Below are 23980 nucleotides of genomic sequence, written 5' to 3'. Positions count from 1 at the left end.
CGCTTCAGTGTGCACAACCTCTATTTGTATCTCTACTTTTAGGATTAGGCTTTAAACTTTACTTTTTGCTAAAGCATATAGTTAGGGCTGGATCAGGTGACCCTGAATCCTCCCTTAGTTATAGTTAGGCAGTTTAGGCAGCTGGGGGATTCCCATGAGCATTGAGTATTTCTTCTTCAGTCACCATGTGTTACTACACCTTTCTGCACTGAAATATACTTGTTATTAATCTCTGGCTCTCTTCCACAGCATGTCTTCTATCCTGTCTTCCTTCTCTCACCTCAACCGGTCACAGCAGATGGCCGCCCCTCCCTGAGCTTGGTTCTGCCGGAGGTTTCTTCCTGTTAAAAGGGAGTTTTTCTTTCCCACTGTCGCCAAAGTGCTTGCCCATAGGAGATCATATGTTTGTTGGGCTTTTCTCTGTATGTATTATTCTAGGGACTATCTTACAATAAAAAGCATCTTGAGGCAACTGTTGTTTTTGATTTGGCGCTATATAAATAAAACTGAATTGAATTGAATACTTATAGAACCCCTGATCAACACAAAAACACTCACTGACATAGGCTATGTCTAGAAAACATTTAGTGAATAAACTTCCATTAGCACTGTGCTTTTCTGTGGCGGTTTCTAAGTATAGGTCACCCTCCACTTCCCTTACATATGGTGTGCCACAAGGTTCTATATTGGGGCCCTTATTGTTTTTAATGCATCTACTTCCTCTTCAGCATATTTTGAGCCTCTTTGAGGACATTTGCTATCACTGCTATGCAGATGATATTTCTTTTAAGCCCCAAGATGTTTCTAATCAGCAGACACTGAATGAGTACTTGGACTCCATTAAAGGTTGGTTGGCTGACAACTTCCTCTAACTTAATTAAGGAAAAACTGAAGTTCTTATATATGCTTTTGTAATTAAAGTTTTTATTATGTTGATCATTTAAACAAAAAACATAACAACACAAAACAACAAAAACCACACTCACTGAGGAAAAAAAATGTAAATAGTAATAAAATAAAATAAAATAAAATAAAATAAAATAAATAAACTGTTGCACAGACAAGACCCTTAATTGTTAATTCAGATTGTATCCCACATTGTCATCATGCTGTAGACCCATAAAAACAAAAACTGTCCCATTGTTCTGTTAGACTCTGTCTTGCTGCTCAGTCTTCCCAGCATTTTCTTGCATGCGGCATTTTCAGTCATTTTCTCCTTCCACTTTTTCAGGGTTGGAGTCCGAGGCTCTTTCCAAAGTATTACACACGTCGAACACACGTCACAAGCCCAGTGTTTAACACTCTGAAGCCTGCTTTGTCTAACTGTGGCACCTCGCCTCTGTCCCCCAACAGGCACAGTCTCTGTGATCTGGGTAATTTAAATTTCACCCAGCCCTCCATATATTTTAAAACATTTTCCCATATTGGGGAGACCAGTGGACATTCCCATAAAGCATGTACTAGCGTACCTTTTGCTTCTTGGCACTTTCAACACAGGTCATCTTTGCTAATTCCCATTTTATAAAGTGTCGTTGGTGTGTAATAGTATCTTTTGAGAATTTTATATTGGACACATTTACCTCTAGCTTCCCTAATGTAGAACCCATTTTCAGAGATAATTGAATCCCATATTCCGTCGTCAAAGGAACAATCCAGATCTTTTCCCGAAATACTTTACATGTGTTGTTTTTAACCCAATGACATAAATTATACCATTTTGATGCCTTTGTAAGTAAGGGTGGAAGTTGAAGGAAATTCTCTGTTAGATTTTTCTCTTGAGACAACCTTATTTTATCTTTCAGACAGTCCCTAATTTGTAAATATTGCCAGAAATGGCCGCGTCCTTCCAAATTAAACTTTACAGTCAGATCATTAAAAGACATGAGCGTGTTATCTTCGCATAAATCACTTATTACTCTTATACCTTTTTTACGCCACTGTGGCCAATAAATTGTTTGTTTACCTATTTTTATTTTTGGGTTGTGCCACAGTGGTGCATATTTTTGAAATTTGACAGATTACAGCTCTTGTGAACCTCTTGCCACACCATTTTTGAAAACTTTAAAACAGGGTTGTCTACTCTATTCCCTTTATTGTCCGGTTTTTGAGCCAACACCTCAATGGGGGTGAATGGAAAGGCCAGTTCACGTTCCATTAGAACCCAGTCCAAGTCCAGACACAGCTTGGACATTTCAAATGAGATGCTGTAATGTTTAATGTTTATGGGCGATCGTGGCTCAAGAGTTGGGAGTTCGCCTTGTAATCGGAAGGTTGCCAGTTCGAGCCCCGGCTCGGACAGTCTTGGTCGTTGTGTCCTTGGGCAAGACACTTCACCTACCGCCTACTGGTGTTGGCCAGAAGGGCCGATGGCGCAATATGGCAGCCTCGCTTCTGTCAGTCTGCCCCAGGGCAGCTGTGGCTACAACTGTAGCTTGCCTCCACCAGTGTGTGAATGTGAGAGTGAATGGGTGGATGACTGGACGTGTAAAGCGCTTTGGGGTCCCTAGGCGGGACTAGTAAAAGCGCTATACAAATACAGGCCATTTACCATTTACCATGTTGGGTAGGGATAACCCCCCTTGTTTTCTCGGTTGGTACAGTCTACCAAGATTGATCCGAGGTCTACCACCACCCCAAAGGAAGTGTTTTATCATATTATCATATCTTAAGAAAATTTGTGGTGAAATACAAATTGGTAACATTCCAATGAAATAATTGATCAGAGGAGCTCGGAGGATTAAGTATTATTCCTAAATATTTCATCCCTTTTTGTAACAAATTAAAATTGAAAGCTGACAATGAATTAGCAATACATGTTTGAGATATTGGCATTGCCTCCAACTTATGCCAGTTAATTTTGTAACCTTATAGAGAATTCACCAATAACATTTAGCAATTTTGTTATAGAATTGGTAGGGTCCTGACACATCACCAGAATATTGTCTGCATACAGAAATAATTTATGTTCTCTCCCCCCTCCGTTCACACCCACAATACTTGAATCTTCCCTAATTTTAATAGCCAACTTTTGACTCTCCTCTCACTTTGGATGTTCATGTAAAATCTCTGATTCAGTCTTGCTTTTATCACTTAAGAAACATTGCTAAACTAAGTCCTTTTGTATCTCGCACTGAACTGAAGAATATTATACATGCATTCATTTCATCATGTTTGGACTACTGTAATTCCCTGCTCATATGTCTAAGCAAAAACTCCCTGGAACGTCTGCAGGTTGTTCAAAACGCTGCAGTGAGGCTTCTGACCAAATCCTCAAAGTACTCACATATGACACTGTTGCTAATTCAGCTCCATTGGCTCCCCATTCAATACAGAGTCCATTTTAAGATTCTGGTTCTGACTTTTAGAGCTCTTCATGGATGAGCACCAGCTTACATTATTGAACTTCTACAGCATACAAGGCTGAGAACTAAGGGAGACAGAGCTTTTGCCACTGTGGCCCCCAGACTGTGGAACTCTCTCCCTCTGAGCTTACCCATATGGAAAAGATATATATAAATCTTATAAAGTTTGTATCTGTCTTGTGTGTATGAAAAGCATACACGAGTGAAAACAGATATAAGATCCCTTGAAAAATCATACGAATGAAACTAGTATGTTTTGGATACTTACTAAAACAATATATGAAAGTAATGAGAAAGTGGCCACTTTCATGAGTAAATCATATAAGCCTTATATGATTCACTATATGAAGTAGGCCACATCTTATGCAAGTCTTTTTATAAGTTTTTACTATTTCTTTTCCATATGGGTAAGATCTGTGGGCTCAGTACTCTCTTTTAAAAGAACAACTAAAAACTCATCTTCTTTGAATTGCTTTTGGTTAACAGTTTTAAATTCCTTGGTATTTCTTTGCGAAGCACTTTGTGATCTTTGTCTTGAAAGGTACTATATAAATAAAAATTCACTTACAAAGAGCCCGGTGAACAATTTATTTAGCAATAATTTTTTTTTTATTATTATTTGTAGAAAGAAGTATAAATTAATTTCATTAGAAAATGTTTAACTTAAAAGAAGTCTGAGTGTTTCTTTTCAAATACCAGTTCATGTATATTGTTCTGTAAATGTACTCAAAGCTGAAATGTGTGACTTCCCCAAGAACCCAAAAAGAAACTGACAGCAGAAATGCTTTCATTTTTATCTGTTTTTTTGCTGCAGAGCTAAAGAGCTAAAAAAAAAAAAATGCTTGAGTGTCACTACTGACACTGATCTGCATCGAGGGTGAAATTGATAGCGCTTTGCAGTTTTATTGAAGGTTTCTGCTAAAGGCTCCTCTGAGAACGTTTGCTCTTTGTTGCCATCTTCTGATCATTACATCAGAGAGAGGAAAGCATGGTCTGCTTTATGCTTGAATGCTTTCCTCTCTCTCAGTGTCAGCAGTGAATCATATAAGGCTTATATGATTTACTCATGAAAGTGGCCACTTTCTCATTACTTTCATATATTGTTTTAGTAAGTATCCAAAACATACTAGTTTCATTCGTATGATTTTTCAAGGGATCTTATATCTGTTTTCACTCTTGTATGCTTTTCATACAAGTTTCACACAAGACAGATACAAACTTTATAAGATTTATATATATCTTTTCCATATGGGTAAGCTCAGAGGGAGAGAGTTCCACAGTCTGGGGGCCAAAGTGGCAAAAGCTCTGTCTCCCTTAGTTCTCAGCCTTGTATGTGTTGCACACTTGGACAAATGACACTTCCAGGCGTGCATGAGTTCAGAATCGTTCTCTTTACTTGCTCATTTGCAACTGCAAATACAAAACACAAGCACTTCAGTTCAGCGTAGCTGCACTCTGCAGGCTATCTGTGCAGTAGAACACACAGGACCCTTTTACACATAACTACTGAACACGTGTTAACAAAGTACTCATTTACTCAGTATTTTCCTACTAATGTTCATATTACAATATTCTGCACACTCGTATGCTCCTCCAACTAGTATTGTTGCGCATGGAGACTACCCTCTCGATCCCCTTATTAATCATTTGCGATGTGACATCCCGTTTAACACCAGTTCAGGTACATCATGTAAATCACAAACTCCGACATTAGCGTTGTGTTCCATTAATGACAGTACCTTACTCTAATACATTTCTCATACGTCAACATCATTCTGTTTATCAACACATTACTTGTGCTCACCTGCAAATACAAAACACAAGCACTTCAGTTCAGCGTAGCTGCACTCTGCAGGCTATCTGTGCAGTAGAACACACAGGACCCCAAAGCTGCCCGATTCAGTGCCTGCGCGAGCGCCACCCGTGGGAATCATCATTGATCAGAATATCCTAGCTGGATTGCCAGTTATCACAGTATGTGTCAGAAATAGTAATAAAGAACTGAACGCATAATGTAACAATGATAAGAATGCATGAAATTATGGAGGGGGGGGGGGGGGGGGCAATATCTATTACAATACTTCCATCTGTGTCCACCCATTACATGAGTCCCACATATGCTGTAGAAGTTCGATAATGTAAGCTGCTTGTCCATGAAGAGCTCTAAAAGTCAGAACCAGAATCTTAAAATGGACTCTGTATTGAATGGGGAGCCAATGGAGCTGAATTAGCAACAGTGTCATATGTGAGTACTTTGAGGATTTGGTCAGAAGCCTCACTGCAGCGTTTTGAACAACCTGCAGATGTTCCAGGGAGTTTTTGCTTAGACATATGAGCAGGGAATTACAGTAGTCCAAACATGATGAAATGAATGCATGTATAATATTCTTCAGTTCAGTGCGAGATACAAAAGGACTTAGTTTAGCAATGTTTCTTAAGTGATAAAAGCAAGACTGAATCAGAGATTTTACATGAACATCCAAAGTGAGAGGAGAGTCAAAAGTTGGCTATTAAAATTAGGGAAGATTCAAGTATTGTGGGTGTGAACGGAGGGGGGAGAGAACATAAATTATTTCTGTATGCAGACAATAGTCTGGTGATGTGTCAGGACCCTACCAACAAAATTGCTAAATGTTATTGGTGAATTCTCTATAAGGTTACAAAATTAACTGGCATAAGTCGGAGGCAATGCCAATATCTCAAACATGTATTGCTAATTCATTGTCAGCTTTCAATTTTAATTTGTTACAAAAAGGGATGAAATATTTAGGAATAATACTTAATCCGAATGTTGATGAGATTATGACTGATAATGTAGGAAAACTACTTACTAGGATTAAAACTAATTTGGAGAAATGGGGCAAGCTGCACTTGACATTATGGTGCAAAGTAAATACGATAAAGATGGTAGTAGCTCCTCTGATCAATTATTTCATTGGAATGATACCAATTTGTATTTCACCACAAATTTTCTTAAGATATGATAATATGATAAAACACTTCCTTTGGGATGGTGGTAGACCTCGGATCAATCTTGGTAGACTGTACCAACTGAGAAAAAAAGGGGGGTTATCCCTACCCAACATAAAACATTACAGCATCTCATTTGAAATGTCCAAGCTGTGTCTGGACTTGGACTGGGTTCTAATGGAACGTGAACTGGCCTTTCCATTCACCCCCATTGAGGTGTTGGCTCAAAAACCGGACAATAAAGGGAATAGAGTAGACAACCCTGTTTTAAAGTTTTCAAAAATGGTGTGGCAAGAGGTTCACAAGAGCTGTAATCTGTCAAATTTCAAAAATATGCACCACTGTGGCACAACCCAAAAATAAAAATAGGTAAACAAACAATTTATTGGCCACAGTGGCGTAAAAAAGGTATAAGATGTTAGGTAATAAATATATAATCTTAAATGCTTATATGCTGATTATTATTGGTTTATATAAGAGAGGCCCAGACTTCAGTGTAAAACTAGGTTACAGGCTGACCAGAAACTGCATGTTTTTTGTAGAATATGAGGAACCGACAGAGTGAGACTAAGTTCAGACAGGTTACCCTGGCAACAGACCTTAGAAAGGGGAAGTTATTGCAAGCTGCACAGAAAGTTTTAGTGCACAGGCATATTAATAAGTCAGACACAGAAAAGAGGAACTGAATAGAAGAAGTTTTGTGTGTAATGAAACTGTGTGTGACATATGCGACGTCGAGAGGTACATAAATAACCTGGCTTCCTGTTTTCTGTTTGAGACTGGCTGATGTGAGCAGGCGTTTCTGTGTGTGCTCAGTCTCCATATCCCGGTATATGTAAATAAAGATAATTTTTTAAAAGTAAAAGACCACTTTTGAGCCGTGTCTTTTTGGCCCTAAGAATCAAAAGAACCGTTTTTAACAAAGAGTAATAAGTGATTTATGTGAAGATAACACGCTCATGTCTTTTAATGATCTGACTGTAAAGTTTAATTTGGAAGGACGCGGCCATTTCTGGCAATATTTACAAATTAGGGACTGTCTGAAAGATAAAATAAGGTTGTCTCAAGAGAAAAATCTAACAGAGAATTTCTTTCACTTCCACCCTTACTTACAAAGGCATCAAAATGGTATAATTTATGTCATTGGGTTAAAAACAACACATGTAAAGTATTTCGGGAAAAGATCTGGATTGTTCCTTTGACGACGGAACATGGGATTCAATTATCTCTGAAAATGGGTTCTACATTAGGGAAGCTAGAGGTAAATGTGTTCAATATAAAATTCTCAAAAGGTACTATTACACACCAACGACACTTTATAAAATCCATAACAAATCCATAGAAATCCATTCAAATCATAACAAATCCATAGATATTAATTCAAATCATTACAAATCCAAACATCTCCACTCAAATGGATTCAAATCCAAACAAATGCATAGTAAGTGATTCAAATCATAACACACCTAAACAATTCCACTCAAAAAATTTCAAATCCAAGCAAATCCCTGGATATCAATTCAAATCATAACAAATCCAAACAACTCCACTCAAATGGATTAAAATCCAAACTAATCCATAGAAATTGGTTTACATCCAAACAAATCCATAGATCGATTCAAATCATAAAACACCCAAACATCTCCACTCAAATGGCTTGAAATCCAAAGAAATCCACAGAAATTGATTCAAATCATAACACACGATAGCAAATTCAAACAAATCTATAGAAATCGATTCAAATCCATAGAAATCAATTAAAATGATAACAAATCCATAGATTCAATTCAAATCATAAAAAATTGAAATATCTCCACTCAAATGGATTCAAATCATAACAAGTCCATATATATTGATTCAAATCACATTTAAATCTAAACAAATCCATAGAAAGCAATTCAAATCATAACAAATCCAAACAACTCCACAGAAATAGATTCAAATCATAACAAATAGTATGGAATGCCAAGACTACCAAAAATAATTAATTAAATACACCATTAAATACACCAATAATGAATTACAATTGGAATGAATGAATTAAATACATATTTATAACATATTTATTTAATTAATTATTGACACATTTAAGTAATTATTTCATGATGTATTTATTTATTTATTTTGGTAGTCCTGGCCCTAGGGTTCAGGACTGCCCAGAATGCATTTCACATCACAAATAGCAATGGCGGTGGCGCTCTAAAATGTAAGTTTTTAAATACCCCGTTTGTCTGTCACCAACTATCCTTAGCCGTGAATGTAGTGGCGTAAAGTTCACATGTTTGGTCAGCTGGTCAAAATAGAACATGTTTGCAAAAGTACTCCAATGTTTTCGGAGATGTTACTTGATTTTCCTCACGACACCAGCGATCAGCTCAACAGACCCTCAATTTACCTGCACACATACTGCTCACCTGTCAGCTGTTTAACACCTGCTGCTTATTCGGGAAACACGCTCACGTTACCTGGTGATGGTCACAGTTTAAGGTGGACAGCTGTAGCTCGATATAATGCAATGTCGGCACATTATTCTTCACAAGTTAAGTACCCACATAGCAAAATTGGTATGGATCTGGCCCACACAATGTCCTTACATATGCAGGGCTCTAGACGAACTTTTTGACATGGGCGCACCGATACGCCTAACTTTAAAAATTTAGGCATACCGGCACAAAAGTTAGGCGCACTCAAATTTTTCAACTGCATCGCTTAACACCGCAGTTTTACATGTGCACTTTCTTTGGGGGGGAAGTCCATACAGACAATATTCATTTCTAAATTATTAACTAACAAACTTGTGCTTAAAGTGCTTTGTCAATATTGTAATTCATGTTAAACTTAATCATCATCTTGGCTCCTCTGACGACCTGTTTGCTGCTGTCTGCTGCTGAAAGGCAGTGGGGAGAGGGGACACTTGGGCAGTGCATTTATTGCAGCATATAATGTGTTTCCTGGATACACTGCTGCTTTTTCAGCATTCAAAGATCGATGGCACCGTGTCAGAGCACTGGCTATGAATTTCACACAGATCAGGCCTTAACTTAACGAAAATGTTATCAATAGTTCTTTTCATCTTTTCTTATTACCCACAGCTACATCCACTTCTCTCAGGCCTAGGCTGCTCACTAGGGCTGGGTATCATCACTGATTTCTATAATCCATTCGATTCCGGTTCTCAAAGTCCTGATTTGATTCAATTTAGCCTCAGACAGTCAGAAATATTATAATTCTGATCATTTACTGATACACATGAGACTTCGTCAGAATTGTGAAAATCACAGCAGATGCCTTTGTCTGAAAGTAACTGAGAATAAAACACAGAAAAACATGAAGGAGATTTTCCTGGTCTGGCTTTTTATAGCAGATAACCTTAAAAATATTCTGCAATTTTGCATAATTTTAAGAAGTTTAAATTTCTTCAGTATTGAACAGCAGAAATTAGGCTTTCTTGTCCGAGTCCATTTAAGTGAAAAAAGAAAAAGACAGCGCTGTAAACAACGGTAGACTGGTGGGTAATAAGCGAATGAATAATGCAGAAAACAGAGATTTGACACGGGAAACTGTTCTTGAAGTACACAGAAAGAGAGAGAGAGATGTGCATGAAGTGTAATTTTTATCGTGGTGGAAGCAAAACAGCAAAAGTCAGAGGGAATTCATGCCGACATTGATCAAATGTGAAGTGCAGTTTGCTGCTTCTTTTGCTGCTGGCTCAGCGAATTTTGGTTGGAGAGACAAAACCTGCAGCTCAGAATCAGCGCAAAAAGACGTAAACACAGAGCGGACCCGACGCATCAGAATCGCTAAGCTCCAACAGTGTGTCCGTGTTCGGGCCGTCGGGTGAGAAAGCCGAGAAAGACAAAGCTGATTCTGATGCGTTGGGTCCGCTCTGTGTTCACGTCTTTGTGTGGAATCCGTTAATAAATTGATATCGCTTTATTCAAGCTACTCACCTCTCTCCACATGCACTTTCAACCGGACCACGGCCAATCAGAGAAGTCCCGCCCCTGACTATCTCTGATTCGTTTAGTCCACGATAGGGGCATAATGTGTGTCTGTTGTTGACCACATGGAGAGTTGCAGAGATTTTTTTTTTTGTTACCCGAACAGTTGGTCGCACAGGTGCGACCAAATATTTTTTTTAGTAACACCACTGAAAAATTTGGTCGCATTCCCTTGGAACAGATATTGGATACCCTGGGATCCTATGCCAGTCATCTTTCCTTTACTGTCAGAAACCTTGGAGTAGTGCTGGATAGTTCCCTCAAATTAGACATGCAAGTGGCTGCAGTGGTGAAAACCAGCTTTTACCAACTACGCCAAATTTCCAAGGCAAGGCCCTTCTTACGACATAAAGACCTTGAAAAGCTCATTCATGCTCTTGTTATTTCGAGATTGGACTACTGCAATTCTCTTTATCTAGGCCTCCAACTTTCCCTCATCCAATGCCTGCAACTAGTCCAGAATGCCGCAGCACGTATTTTAAGTGGCACCAGAAGACATGATCATATCACACTCGTCCTTGCTAAGCTTCACTGGCTCCCCGTCAAATACTGTATCGTTTTTAAAACCCTAAAAGAGAGCACTTAGATCCTCTAACCAGGGTCTCTTAGTGCAACCAATGCCTCAACTGAAGACTAGGGGGGGATCGTGCTTTTGCCGCACCAAAACTTTGGAACAGCTTGCCGACTGATGTCCGTGTGTCGGAATCCATTCAATCCTTTAAATCACGCTTAAAAACCCACCTGTTTAAACTAGCCGTCCAAACAAATTAGATTTTAACTTTTCCCCGGTTCACGCTTGTGCCACACCACCATCTGTAATGATAACTGTATTCTCTTTGCTCCTTTACTGTTTTACTGTAACCCCGCAAATGCGGTTTGTCTGTGAAGCACTTTGATGTACCTGGGTCTTTTACAGTTTTTTCTGATGGCTTGAGCACATTTTTTGTAACTATTGGCTATTTTTGCAAAACTCTACACACAAATAAGAAAACTCTTCACCCAATCAGCAAAACATTGTAGTTTTCTTGTAAAAGCAAATAACCCTTGCTTAACTCTCCACACTAGGGCTGGGCAAAACGATTATTTTCCTAATCGATGAATCTAGCGATTAATTTTTCGATGCATCGATTAATCTAACGATTCATTTTTCAATCCGATTAGATTTCGATTCGATTCGATTAATGATTTTTTCCCCATTATTTGACTTGTATAGCAATTTCACATTTACTAATTTATGTATATAAATGAAAAACACAAATTTATTCATTTGAAGACCTTTTAATAAAAAAAATTGCAAAATAAAGTTGTAGAGGTCGTACAATCAATACAATAGAGATAGCATTTAACAAGAAATGAAATGTGCAAACATATATAAAATTAAGGAAAAGTTAACAAAACATTTCAAATAAATAGCAACAATGGTGTCTTTAAACAAACAAAATGTAACATTCACTTTGCTTTCTGCCAAAAAGTGCTCTTCATTCACAAAACAAAATCCACAATAACATTGTACTACAATCTTCTGTTTTTAACAAAAAAAATTTATGTTTTGCAAAACAAATATAACAAAGGAAATCATAGCAAAAAATTAATAATATACAAACAGCAGCAATGGCGTCTTTGAACAAATAATGAAATGACAAGTTACCCCTAAGTAGGACTCTGTGACCAGACTTGTCCAAGCATCAGTGGTAAGGGAGATTTTGGATGTGGCTTTTTTTAGTTCATTCCTTAGTTTCTCCACTGAAGTTTCATACTTTCTCTCCATCATGCTTGTAAAATGACTCCTAGACGGCAGAGTGTAACCTGGTTGGAAAGTGGTCAGCATTTCTTTGAATCCCTCACCCACAGCAAGTGGTCTCTTGTCTTTTAAAATCATAGATAAGACGCTCTTCGTAAGTACAGCCACCTCCTGGGGGGTGCATGGTGTACTTCTTCTCTGACAGTAGTCCTCCAGACTTTTCTGTTTGTTCCTGAAATCATAAATCACACACAGCACACAGATGAATTCGAATAATTACAAAATAATTATATGGAAAGCATAATATCAAAATAATTTGATATGGATCTGGTTGATTTATATATATGTGTATGTACACACACACTGTTATGCCATGTGCTTTCATAGCATAACAGAAAGAGGTTAATGATAATCCCCAATGTTGAACATATGATATGCAGTAATCGTGATGGCTGGAAAAAATAACGTTTAAACAGCCATAGCTGATGGCACCTTTACTGGTGCACTGCTTTCTAGTCATTAGATGGCATAACTTTGTCCTATAAGAACAAGCTGGAGAAGCATTATGTATAAAAGCAGCGTTCAAATAGGATGAAACACATTAAATTTGACAAATCAAGAGTTCGTTGTCATTTTGCTTTTGCAAGCACTTTAACAATGTTGTAATAGTGTCCACGACGGCTACGTTTAGCATGTGGTGCATTATCCTTGTTAACATTTTTCCTGCGCCAATTCGCTGTCTCACATTTTCATCTTTCGCCGATTCTGATAATCAGCCTGCGCGCATTCCGACTCATTTTGCCAGCATGGGCCACAAACAAAAAAACAACAACAACTAAACAGCAGCTGCTATATGTTACTGCTGTTATGTTAAATTAGTTTTGCATTTATGGAGGTTGGGTGTTTATCTCTGTCTATGAGTGAGTGTATGTCTACGTGTGTCGGGGGGGAGGGGGGTCTGGATGAATTAACGGGTAAAAACTAGCGTTAGTAAAAAAGTTGAAAACTTACGGTGGTTTGTCCTTTGCAGAAGCTGCTCCTGGATGCCGTCGCTGGTGCATAGCCGTCGTGCTTTTATGATAGGCCATTTCCACCTCACAAAGCCGGCAAACGACTGAATCACTTCCTTTTCGGTTAAAATATCCCCATACTGTAGAACTGCGTGTTCGGGTGGAGTGGTTTAAGTTGACTGCGACTGCCTCACTCATGTTGCCGCTACTCGCTGCCGCCATGTCTTTTTTTGAAAGTGACGACGCATCGACGCAGATTTTTTTACGTCGACGTATTTTACGCGTCGACGTAATCGATTACGTCGACTTGTCCCAGCCCTACTCCACACCTTTGTAAAAATGGTATTTTTGTATCCAACAGTTAACACAAGCCATCATATTAATAAGCACACAATGCACCAACTACACACTGATGGTATGAATAAAAAACACATCTGGCTTTTGCTTTCTCTGTGCACAAGGTAGGCTATGTCAGTTTGAGCTCATACTTTTGTCATAGATCCGTAGGCATAGAAGGATCCAAACTTCAAGTACTGGTGTTTATTCTCTCACATCAAGACAAACACAAGTGTTTTTTTCCAAGTATAGGATAATTTGCAATCGCCATATTGACTATATGGGTTTCTTGGTCTGCAGTGAACATGCTTCCTCTGCCCCTAGCATCTGGTCGTCTAACAATTCTGTAAAGTAACAATTTCAGTATTTTTACATCTATGGTATTGTTGTGTTTCTCATTGGCATATGGCAGTGCTACAAATCTTAGTGCAAAGTGACTGTACTAACCGATTCTCATTTCAAAATGTCCTTATGATGCTTGCTACAGTGTAGCGGCTCGAGTTAGGCTGGACCCGTCGGCCAGCTTCCCTCAGGGTCATTCCACGGTTGATTACATGGTCCACTATTGTAGCTCTGATGTCATCAGCAATGGCCTCCTCTACTTCTTACTCTTCCTGCTCCCTCCATTGTACTCCACACATAGAGCTGACCTGTATTATAGTGCTTGGGCTGATTGCAAAGTGAACTAATTATCTAAAAAGGTTTTCACATGTGACAGTGTGCCAGACAGTTGGCAAAATAGTGTAAATAATGGCCTTAAATATAGTTTTGCTAGGAGTGCGTTGATCATTTGGAAATTGAGTGTAAAGCAGTGAGTTGTGTTTACAGTTCTGCAAAAAGAGTGCTGTGCAGTGGATTGTAGCTACAGGTTTGCAAAGTGTGCGTTACAAAATGGCAAACTGAGTGCAAAGCAGTGTTTGTGCTTTTAGTTTTGCAAACTAAGTGAGTGGTTTTGCTATAAGTATTAATAGTTTTAGAAATTGTGCTATAAGAATCACAATTAGGGTTTAAACATTCAGAAAAAACTGTAAATGTGCTATAGAAATAAAATTGAAACTAAAACTGAAACGAAGGATACACCAACTCAGCCTTGAAATGCGTCCTGTGAAGGATCCAGTCGCAAAAGTTTTGCGAGATCTCGCAAAAGTTCATCTTAATTTTTTTTCTCCTATGTCCCTTGTGGGGCTCCGTAGCAGGGCCGTGCAGAGAGGTTTAAAGGGGCGGGTGCTCAAAGTTAAAAAGGGGCACATTGAACCAGGCTGAATAACAGCAACACACATTCATCAAGAATCTAATATGGGAAGGGCAGGGCTGTGTTGATTTGAGACTGTAGACATTAAAAAGTCCATAGGAGAGATGGTAGCTGATTAAACAAGTATCATGAGATAATAACAAAATGCAAAGATTGGTGACAGCGCTTGGAACCATAAGGCAACAAAAAACTGTGAGAAATAATTTAGGCTCTGCCTGTGAATCACTCTTTCCTTCTCTTCTTCCTTCCATCCCATCTTTTCATATATCACTCTCCACTTGCTGTCTATCTGAGAACAAGGCACAACTTGCTATTGCAATAAACTATAATCTAATTATCCACACCTAACAAGTCTTGCACTTAATCTATAATACAATGATGACAGAAAAATGTTATAGCACTGCCTTTAGTAGCCTCACACAGCTCCTACTGTTTCCTCCTCATGTCCTTACCAGCCAATGTTATATCATGAGTAATAATATAAAAAAAATCCATATACATAAAACAAACACATGCACGCACACACAGTGACATTTTAGACCTTCTTCAGAATACTGTATGGGCATCATGGTGCTGATCCAGAATCCTTACATTATTATTTATTACTAGAGCTACAATAATAAAGCAATGAGGAGGGGGAAGTAATAAATATGAAACAATGTATTTATGATGATTCCATTTGTTTCACTATCCACTCTGTGCAGGGGCAAAGCTTATTACATTTTTAAACTGTAGAGATACAATAATTTTACTGCTGTAAAATCCAAATTTTGTCTTATTTAAAATATAAATCTAATATAATCTGCTTCTTAATGTATGTTCTTTCAAATACAGCGTGTGTTTTTTAAAATATTATAATAATGCATAATTATGTGGACATGCATATTAGATCGTTTTTTAGTGAAATATAATCCCTCCAGAAAGGCAGGAAAAGCCCTGTAACTTACTTTAAAACTAAATATGTTCCCTAAAACGGTGACAGAGCTACAGACCCATGACAGCCTTACCCAGTGAGCCAGCAGCTATGACCAGCGCTATTTGTGCAGTTAATAAAAGGACAGGTAATGTTTGTCGCGCTGTTGCACACGCAGCACGCTCGTTTGTTTCAGTGCGTTAGTTGCCACAAGACAGCTTACCAACGTGTACGTAATAAGCTAATACTCCTGTGTGCTATACACTACAGTGTACGCTGTACACCTACTTACTGGTTTTGTCGCATCAGTCTGTGTCTCTGAGTTAACTTGTGTTTCTCCTACAGCTCCGGACCGCAAAAAATGCGCGTGCTCTTTGTGAGCTCGTTCCCAGCTCGTAACCAGCGAGTTCTGCCGTCAAGGGCGACCATTGGTTAAATGTGATCATGTGACTGATGCAAGCCAGATCCTTTTATTTAGCAAAACTGTGATTAATAGTGAAATATTATTGTTGAGGGGCCCAGACAGGACTCCGCACGCACACACACATTAAAAAAATCTTTTAAAAAAAAAAGTTGCCTCAACAAAAGGGCACTTTGGGCACCCATCAGGAAAGGGGCGGGTGCTCAAGCCCCTCTAGCCCCCCCCTGCACGTGCCTGCTCCGTAGTTTAGTGTGTACAACGTTCCACAGCAATTTATATAAAACCCAATCAAAGCAAAAGCATACTTTTATATATGTGTAGGAAGTAAATGAACTTCCATTATCTTAGCACCCCCTGGTGGCTGCAGAAGACATTACGACTGGTTTTCAAATTCCTGTTCTTGTACATATTACATGTGTTTTCTGAAGATGAATCAAAATTTTATGTCTGTCAAAAATGCTGAGGAAATTGTATTTCAATAAGAATGCATCATTAAAATGATTTTTTTTTAATGGCAGGATTTTATAATTTTCTGCATCAGATTAGAGTAGAATGTTTGATAAATGCTTTATTTGTGTAAAAACTCTTTTTTTCTGTAATCTTTACAGTAGATTAAAAGAAAAAAGAAAAACACATAAATACAGTAAAACACTATATGCACATACACACACAGCAAGAGAAAATGATCTGTTTTCCAACTAGAATAATAACAATAAAGTGAAGATAACACTAGTTTAAATGCTTTCAGCGGTCACAATAACAAGCGAGCACACATTAAGCAATATAAATGCAAATGTTTAACCAGTGCAGATTTCAACCAGTACACCTGAGAACAGTTTAGCTATGTTTCAAACTAAAAACATGTTGTAGACTGAAATGTAACAATTTTAACAGTCCTCTCTAGATGAAGCTCTTAGGTCTAATCTTTGAGATGCCAAAATGCTTTTACAACCACTGAAAGGATCTAAACAAAATTCATGCAATAAACCTACATTATCAATAAAAATACCACAAAATTATTCAAAACATGTTGACACCATTTCCCCAGTGACGGTAATTATTGACTGAAACCACACTGAGCACACACTAAAGCAGACCACAGTCGTTTTTTGTTTTTTTTCATGACATGAACTACAGTATTTATCTGCTTCCTAATAAGGGGTTGCTTTTGAATCTATAAAGTAAAATTGTGTGCTGACAAATTATTACAGTAACGTGGACAAAAATACTACAACAGAACTTTTTTTTATGATCATAGACAAGTAATGACCCAAAATACCTCACTTTTTCCAGATATTATTTGATCATTCAGGTAATACAGTTATAATAAAAAGATAATTTCCAAAAAGGTAGTATGCAATAGGACTTGAGTTTATGTTTGCTGAATTTACTTCCAGTCATTTCTTCCCCACCAGAAGGCAAACTAATCAATCTTTAATAATAATAATAAGAAGAAGAACAAAATTATGTTTTTGTCTACACATCTAATGTGTCTCTGGAAGTATGTATGTACAAATGCATAGAAGACTGTATTCTACGTTTCACCCAAAATGTGAAGCATATTGTGACTGTATGTTTTTAAAAGTGCTATCCAAATAAAATGGGTCACTGATTATTATTACTGTTATTATAGGCATAGGTATATTTCAAGGGTTGTTTTTCACTAAAGCTTAATACTTATTCAGAAAAGGATATATAAAAATGCAAATAAAATAACAATCATAGCCTTATTTAAAAAATATGTAAAAATCTAATTTTCCAACAAATCCAGCTGTCACAGTACTTTTTCACAGACCCATTGGAAAGAATCTTCACATGATTGATCATTCCAGGAAGTTCCTTGATATCTGATATGACCACAGTTCTCTGCAGGCAACTTGTTGTCAGGCTGATGAGATGCCCAGTATCTGGTGAGTCTATAAAAAAATAAAATAAAAAAAAATAAAATTGTGAGCACTGTGAGTTATGGATACATGCACAACCCTCTGTCTCTAATAATAAATTGCTAAGTGGGTAAGAAAGTGGATGGATAGATGGATGAATGATAGCATTGGCTGTTGTCTCCTGGGTCTGTTTTTTTTTTCATTATTCATCATAAAATGTTTAGTTAATAACAAGTCATGTCTGGGTAAGGCCAAAACAGTCTCTAAGATTTTCAGTTCCTGGTGTCTAGGTTTGTCAATGAAGTTATTTTCTTGTTGAAATAACTTCACCCAGGAAATAAATAAAGTAAAAAACATTACTTCTTTATTTATAAAACATAATATTTACTTAGTAAATAAATATTATTTATAAAAATATGTATTTATTATTATTATTATTATTATTATTATTACAAATATATTTAATATATTGGGTGAACTTGAAGACTTACTCCAGCTTTAGAGGCGTTCCATCTACCCATTTCCACGTTCCCTCTTGTTCTATGTCATTTAAACCAATCCAAGTCTTTTTCTGGGTGAATGAAGCGATGAAGTTCTGTTAAACAAGCACACAAACATTGTTATGAATCACTAGACTCCCTTTTATCTCTGTCTTTTAGCTACAGATTCTAATCACTCTCACACCCAACACTATTTCAGTGTAACGGGGGAACTGTCATGGTCCTGGGTCTGTGGCCCAGTGTTTTTTAAATTATTAATAGTTATTGATTTTATTGTTATTTACAATTTCTAGTCTCTTGGTTTCTGTCTCTCTGCCTCCCCTGTGTTCCTTGTGTCGCGTCTAGTCAAGTTATGTTTTCATGTCTGTTCTTCTGCGGTTCCAGTGTCAAGTCCACATCTCAGTCTGTCTCATGTTTCCTGTTTTATTTTGATAGTTCCTTGTTAAACTAGTGGAAACTTTTATGGAAACATTTTTATTCCAATTGGGAAAGTCATGTTCATAACAACGTGGGGTTTGAAAGTCAATATTCATAAAAAAACACAATACAACATGCATGAACTTTATACCTGTTCTTCAGGGCTGTCTATCACCACCAAATCTGCTCTTTGGTCTATGCAGTGTTTTCTAGCTGAATGCCAGGAACCAGAGCTTTCCGAGAGGAGATAACAGCTACAACTGAACTTGCTCCATCCTGTAGGACAGGTTTTCTCTGGAAGAAACATCAAATAAGAAATATTAAAGACCAACATGGAACATTCAGCAGTGATTTATTTGGTCTCTGTTAATTAACTGGAATCTATATTTTATAACATCTATATATAAAAGGCCTTGTGATCCTGACACTGCAATGCAGAGGAGATGCAACAATGATGACAATGATTCATGTGAAACATATCCATGAAGATTAAAATTTGCTTTCTAAAATTTCTGTCAGTTCAGATATAATGAGAAAATATTTCCATCTATCACTGGAAAACGGAATCAGTGAATTTCAGTGTAAAATCTTTTACAAAGACACACACTCTGGTTGAACAAACTCTGCAGTCTCTCCAGCTCTTTGGTCATTTCAGTGAGGTTGGCCTTCAGCAGGTCTCTCTCCTCAGTCATAGAAGAAAGTTGGTTACGAACTGCAGAGACAGTTGCATTTAGAAGGTCTTTCTCCTTGGTTATTGAGGAAAGTTTGTTACTCATTGAGAGATATTCAGCTGAATCTTGTAACGAGTTTTTGTCTGAAATACAGATAAAGAAGAAAAGATGTTTTTGACATCACAACACTGTTGCTAATTTATTTGAGAGCTATGCAAAAATATATGCATTGTCAGGAGTAATGTTAAAACATGTTTAAAAAGGTAACACTTGTTAATAAAGTCAGTTTTATACGGGTGCATATATGTGTGTGTGTTAAAAGTTTTCTTTAATAATATGCAGATGCAATAGAGACCACTCAGACACCAATAACAGTTCAACGTGCACGGGTGAGAGCTCAAAGGAGACTCACACCCTGCAGCAGTCTTCTGCATTTATTTATACATAGCATGAAAACATACAAATGAGGAAGTAACATTCTTATCTAGTCAAGCAAGCTGCGCTGACTTCTTAGAATACTCTGTTCTCAGAATAACGGTGCGCAGGCGACATCTATTCTTAAACGGTGATTTCCTGTTTCTGTCAGATAGTCTAACAGTAAGCAATTTCCTATAAATGCAAAATGCAGACAGTTAGTTGAGTAGTATAAACAGAAATATGAACACTTATAGCTTTAGTATATCAGCAATAATGAATAATAAAATGTCTTAATAATAAAAATCTCCTAACAGTGTGTGTGTGTGTGTGTGTGTGTGTGTGTGTGTGTGTGTGTGTATACACACAACACCACAACACTAACAAAAGAAAAAAAATGACAACAAAGCAAAACAATACAACTCACAGTACAAAGCAAGAGTAATAATTCCAGCCAGCAGGCCCAAGGAGAGAATAACAACTAAATAAAAGCTTCTCTTGTAGCTCCTTGGACCTGAAAAGTAAAAAAGAAATGGTGGTTGTGGTGAAGGGGGGTGATAATAGTAATAACAGATTTAACAATGTAAATTTTAAGTGGTTTTAAGTTGTAATTTCTTTCTTACCTGTGGGGTTTTTTATAGATGGCTTGTTGGCAGGTTTGACATAGCGTTCATTGACATAAATTTCCTCCATTGCATGAAAGGATGTGGATTATTTCTGAGAGCTCAGCTCTGTGGCACAGGACATGTGAAGTGTGAGAGTCTCACAAGCTTTTAGTTTATTTTTTTGTTTTAAGGAAGTCGCGTACTTAATATGTGGTTTGTGCAGCTATGCTACCACTGAAACTAGACTAGTAGATATGTTGTATTCATATGAAAAGATACAGAAGTCAAACTTTTTTTCAGAGTTTTATAAAGAACTTTCAATGTTCATTTTTTTTTTAAAAAAAAAGTCTTATAATCTCAGTAATGAATAGTGTAGATTACTGACTAAGATCTCAAACCTTTAAATACTCTATAGTTCTGTGAAAATGTATTTATTAATGGGGGAGAGTGATAGGTTCCTAGCATAAACCTTAAACATTCAAGACAATTCAACTACACAGCAAAAAGCATTGAAAACCAAGCAGGCAAAGTTCTTTATGTTTCTCGTGCACAGGAGAGAACTGGACAAACGCCGTTCCTTCGCTTGACCCCAGTTGCTCTCGTCTGCTCCCTCGTAACACTGCTCTTTATTGAGGTTACATGAATATGCATAGGTTCATTAACATAGGATATCTTACATGGGTATACATGTGAACAAAGAGTACCGTCTGTGTGTGTGTGTAGGTATGTGTGTGTGTGTGTGTGTGTGTGTGTTTGTCTAAAACAGACATAGATACGTTTATCCTACTATAAAACAATAAAAGAAGGTATGACCTCTCCCATGCTCCCAGGATGTGGGTGTGAATGCCAGGGCACTCTGGAATGCACACAAAGTCTTTGCTGACCACTAAGGATCACACATCCTGTCATTACACAATTGATCATACACCTCTAAGCATATATAGTTAGATATTTCCCAATACAAATGACAATAATAAAATATAAATCCAACAGAGAGTAAGGCTCCTAACTTTTCCACCAACATTCAACAGAAAAACCTGTCAGTAAAAAGTTGCTGGAGTATCTAAAATGTGAAGAAAAAAAACACTAGAGATGATCAGAGTTTGGTGTATATTTTCTTTTTCAACCAATCCAAGTCTCCACTCATAAAGGACTGATTATGATCACTTTTTTTTGTAATGCAATGTTTCTTTGTTTTTAGAACAAAAGGTAACTGTCTTATATACGACATCACAAACATACATCATACTGAGTTTCCCCAGGAACATTACCCCAATCCCAAACCCTACAAGTCCCTTTCCACCCCGATCCCACCCCTATCAACACATATCACCTTTGCAGCATGACCAGAACATACCAATGATAACACCGGTTGGCGTATCAGATAAGAAAAGAGGTACAATAGGCCAGTAATTTCAAACAAAAAGAAAGAAAATACATGTATAAACTCGCCTATTACACATTCCTGAGCAATCTTTTAGTCTCTCTAATCCCCTTTAGGGAGCTTTGGACTTTTGAGGGGTTTGTATGATTAACTGCAAAGTCTCTTTGAAACAAAGTATATGAAACTGCTAGGTCATCCAGATTGTCTAAGACCTACAAATGTTTCTGTGTAGATGCAAGGTGCTGCTGCTTTGCTGTTCTGTTTTGTTTTGTGTCTGTTGTTGATCTTGTGTGCCCTTGAATTGAAATGAGTTGGCTTTTTGTGCCTAGACATGCTCAAAAACTCATGAAATTTTGCACATGCATTAGGTCTGGTGAAAAATTACTTATTTTAATGGCTTTAGACATGGGCAGGGCAAATGTCAACAAGATTTTTTAAAACTGGATAAATAAAGGATATATAAAAGTCACTGCCAAAAACTGATTGCAGCTTCTACCTTGTTACAGGACTGTTGTTTGTGGCTCAAGATGACTTGATATCATTCACCAGGGATACATTTGACATATGTTTCACGCAAGAGCGTAGATTTGGTTTTGACATTGGTGGGGACGGATGATTCAACCACCGAACCCTGCCCTGTTTCTTTTTCCCCCCTTTTTGTCTTTGCTTCTTGATAACAAAAGGAGAAAAAACTTGCCTATATGCATGTAGAATATGACATTCTACATGCTTTTAAACCATTTAAAATCACAATTCATAGTTTTATATGTGAATTATATTATGTTAAATTACTATTAAACAAATGACTGACTAAGTATTTTAGACTTTAGTTCACTTCAGCCATATTCAATATATATCAGGTATCATACAAAAATAAAAATAGTTTCAAATACAGTCATGACAATAACAGAATATGACTTCAAGGACTTAACAACATTACTTCAGTTATATTACACCAACATCTCTTATACATTAGGACTAAGGGAACACTGAATGACCTGGTAGTTTTTGTCCATAAAACTACTCATCTAAGATTACCACAAAGGAAAAGATCTCTCAGCAAAATTATGCAACATTTTAGGCACCATTGCCCCTATCAAATCAGTGAGCTGGGATTTTTTATTCTAAACATGAACTACTGTTACAGCAACAGACATGGACTACTGGTGCCCCACACAACAACTCAATGTCCACTATGTGAAGGAGCCAAACACATGCCTGCTCCTCTCGTTAACTGAGATAAACTGCTGGCATGTTTGTTTTACATATACTGTCCAGTCTCTCCTGGTGGACATGGCAACACGTTATTCATGGTCACATACAATTTTAGACTGATGTGGGCCAAAGCCTACACATAGTTGCCAACTTTGAGACCTCAGAATTAGGGAGACATTAAAAAGGGCTGTTGGGGGGGATGGAGTAGTGTATATATATATATATATATAAACCTGAATTTTACAATGTTTATTTATCAGATAACATAAGTTACATGTCACCGTTATTATTGTCCGGCCAGAAACAGGCCGGGAGTGTCCAAATTCAGAGGCTGCGTCCACCTGAGGACCAGGTGTTGTGCCAAAAACTGATTTCCGGTGCTATAAATAACTTGTTGGGCTATAATATGTGAAACATATGTCAAATATATTCCTCATGAATTATAGCAAGTCATCTTGAGCAACAAACAACCTGTAACAAGGTAGAAGCTGCAATCAGAGGCCTTCCATTTGGCCTATGTCCTAATTTCCTCTCTCCCTAAGGACACTCCAGGGCCAAGTAGCAGCAGTGGGCTTCCCACTGACTCCCTCTCCTGACCCTGGACACTTGCAATCCTAAAGGCAGAGGAAATCAAAAATGACAGTAGACAAATAAAAACAACACAACAACTCTTAGTAATTGCACATTTACTAACTTGTGTTCTTAAGAATTATCTTCTTGATAACACACAAACATACTTTGTATTATTATGTTTTTTGTCCTGATCACACGCAACAAATAAGAGAAGAGAGGAAATCATGGCAACTATGTCCATCCATCTTCATCTGCTTTATGAGAGGCCGGGTCGCGGGGGCAGCAGCCTAAGCAGAGAAGCCCAGACCTTCC

At 37.5% G+C, this 23980-nt stretch overlaps 2 protein-coding genes across 2 annotated transcripts in view; both read right to left on the bottom strand.

Annotated features, from left to right (window-relative positions):
- The window catches only part of LOC146500353 (uncharacterized), a 29580-nt gene extending 13315 nt beyond the window's left edge, over positions 1–16265 (bottom strand). The window contains exon 1 of the mRNA XM_085135655.1: positions 15878–16265. The gene's annotated coding sequence lies outside the window, so the exon portion shown is untranslated. The remainder of the gene's footprint in view (positions 1–15877) is intronic.
- Positions 16266–16582: 317 nt separating this feature from the next.
- On the bottom strand, positions 16583–20805 carry LOC146500352 (C-type lectin domain family 4 member M-like). The gene is made up of 5 exons (XM_085135656.1): positions 20515–20805; positions 19414–20405; positions 18958–19100; positions 18381–18484; positions 16583–17922 (listed from the first exon to the last, which is right to left on the bottom strand). Exons 2-5 carry the CDS (start codon positions 19580–19582, stop codon positions 17781–17783), a joined length of 558 nt encoding a protein of 185 aa, XP_084991782.1. The 5' UTR covers positions 19583–20405; positions 20515–20805; the 3' UTR covers positions 16583–17780.
- Between the last annotated feature and the right edge of the window lie 3175 nt (positions 20806–23980).

This window comes from Neolamprologus multifasciatus, chromosome 16 (assembly GCF_963576455.1).
Source record: "Neolamprologus multifasciatus chromosome 16, fNeoMul1.2, whole genome shotgun sequence".
Lineage (NCBI taxonomy): Eukaryota > Metazoa > Chordata > Actinopteri > Cichliformes > Cichlidae > Neolamprologus > Neolamprologus multifasciatus.
The sequence above is the reverse complement of the archived record's forward strand: the minus strand, read 5'-3'. Positions and strand labels throughout refer to the sequence as shown.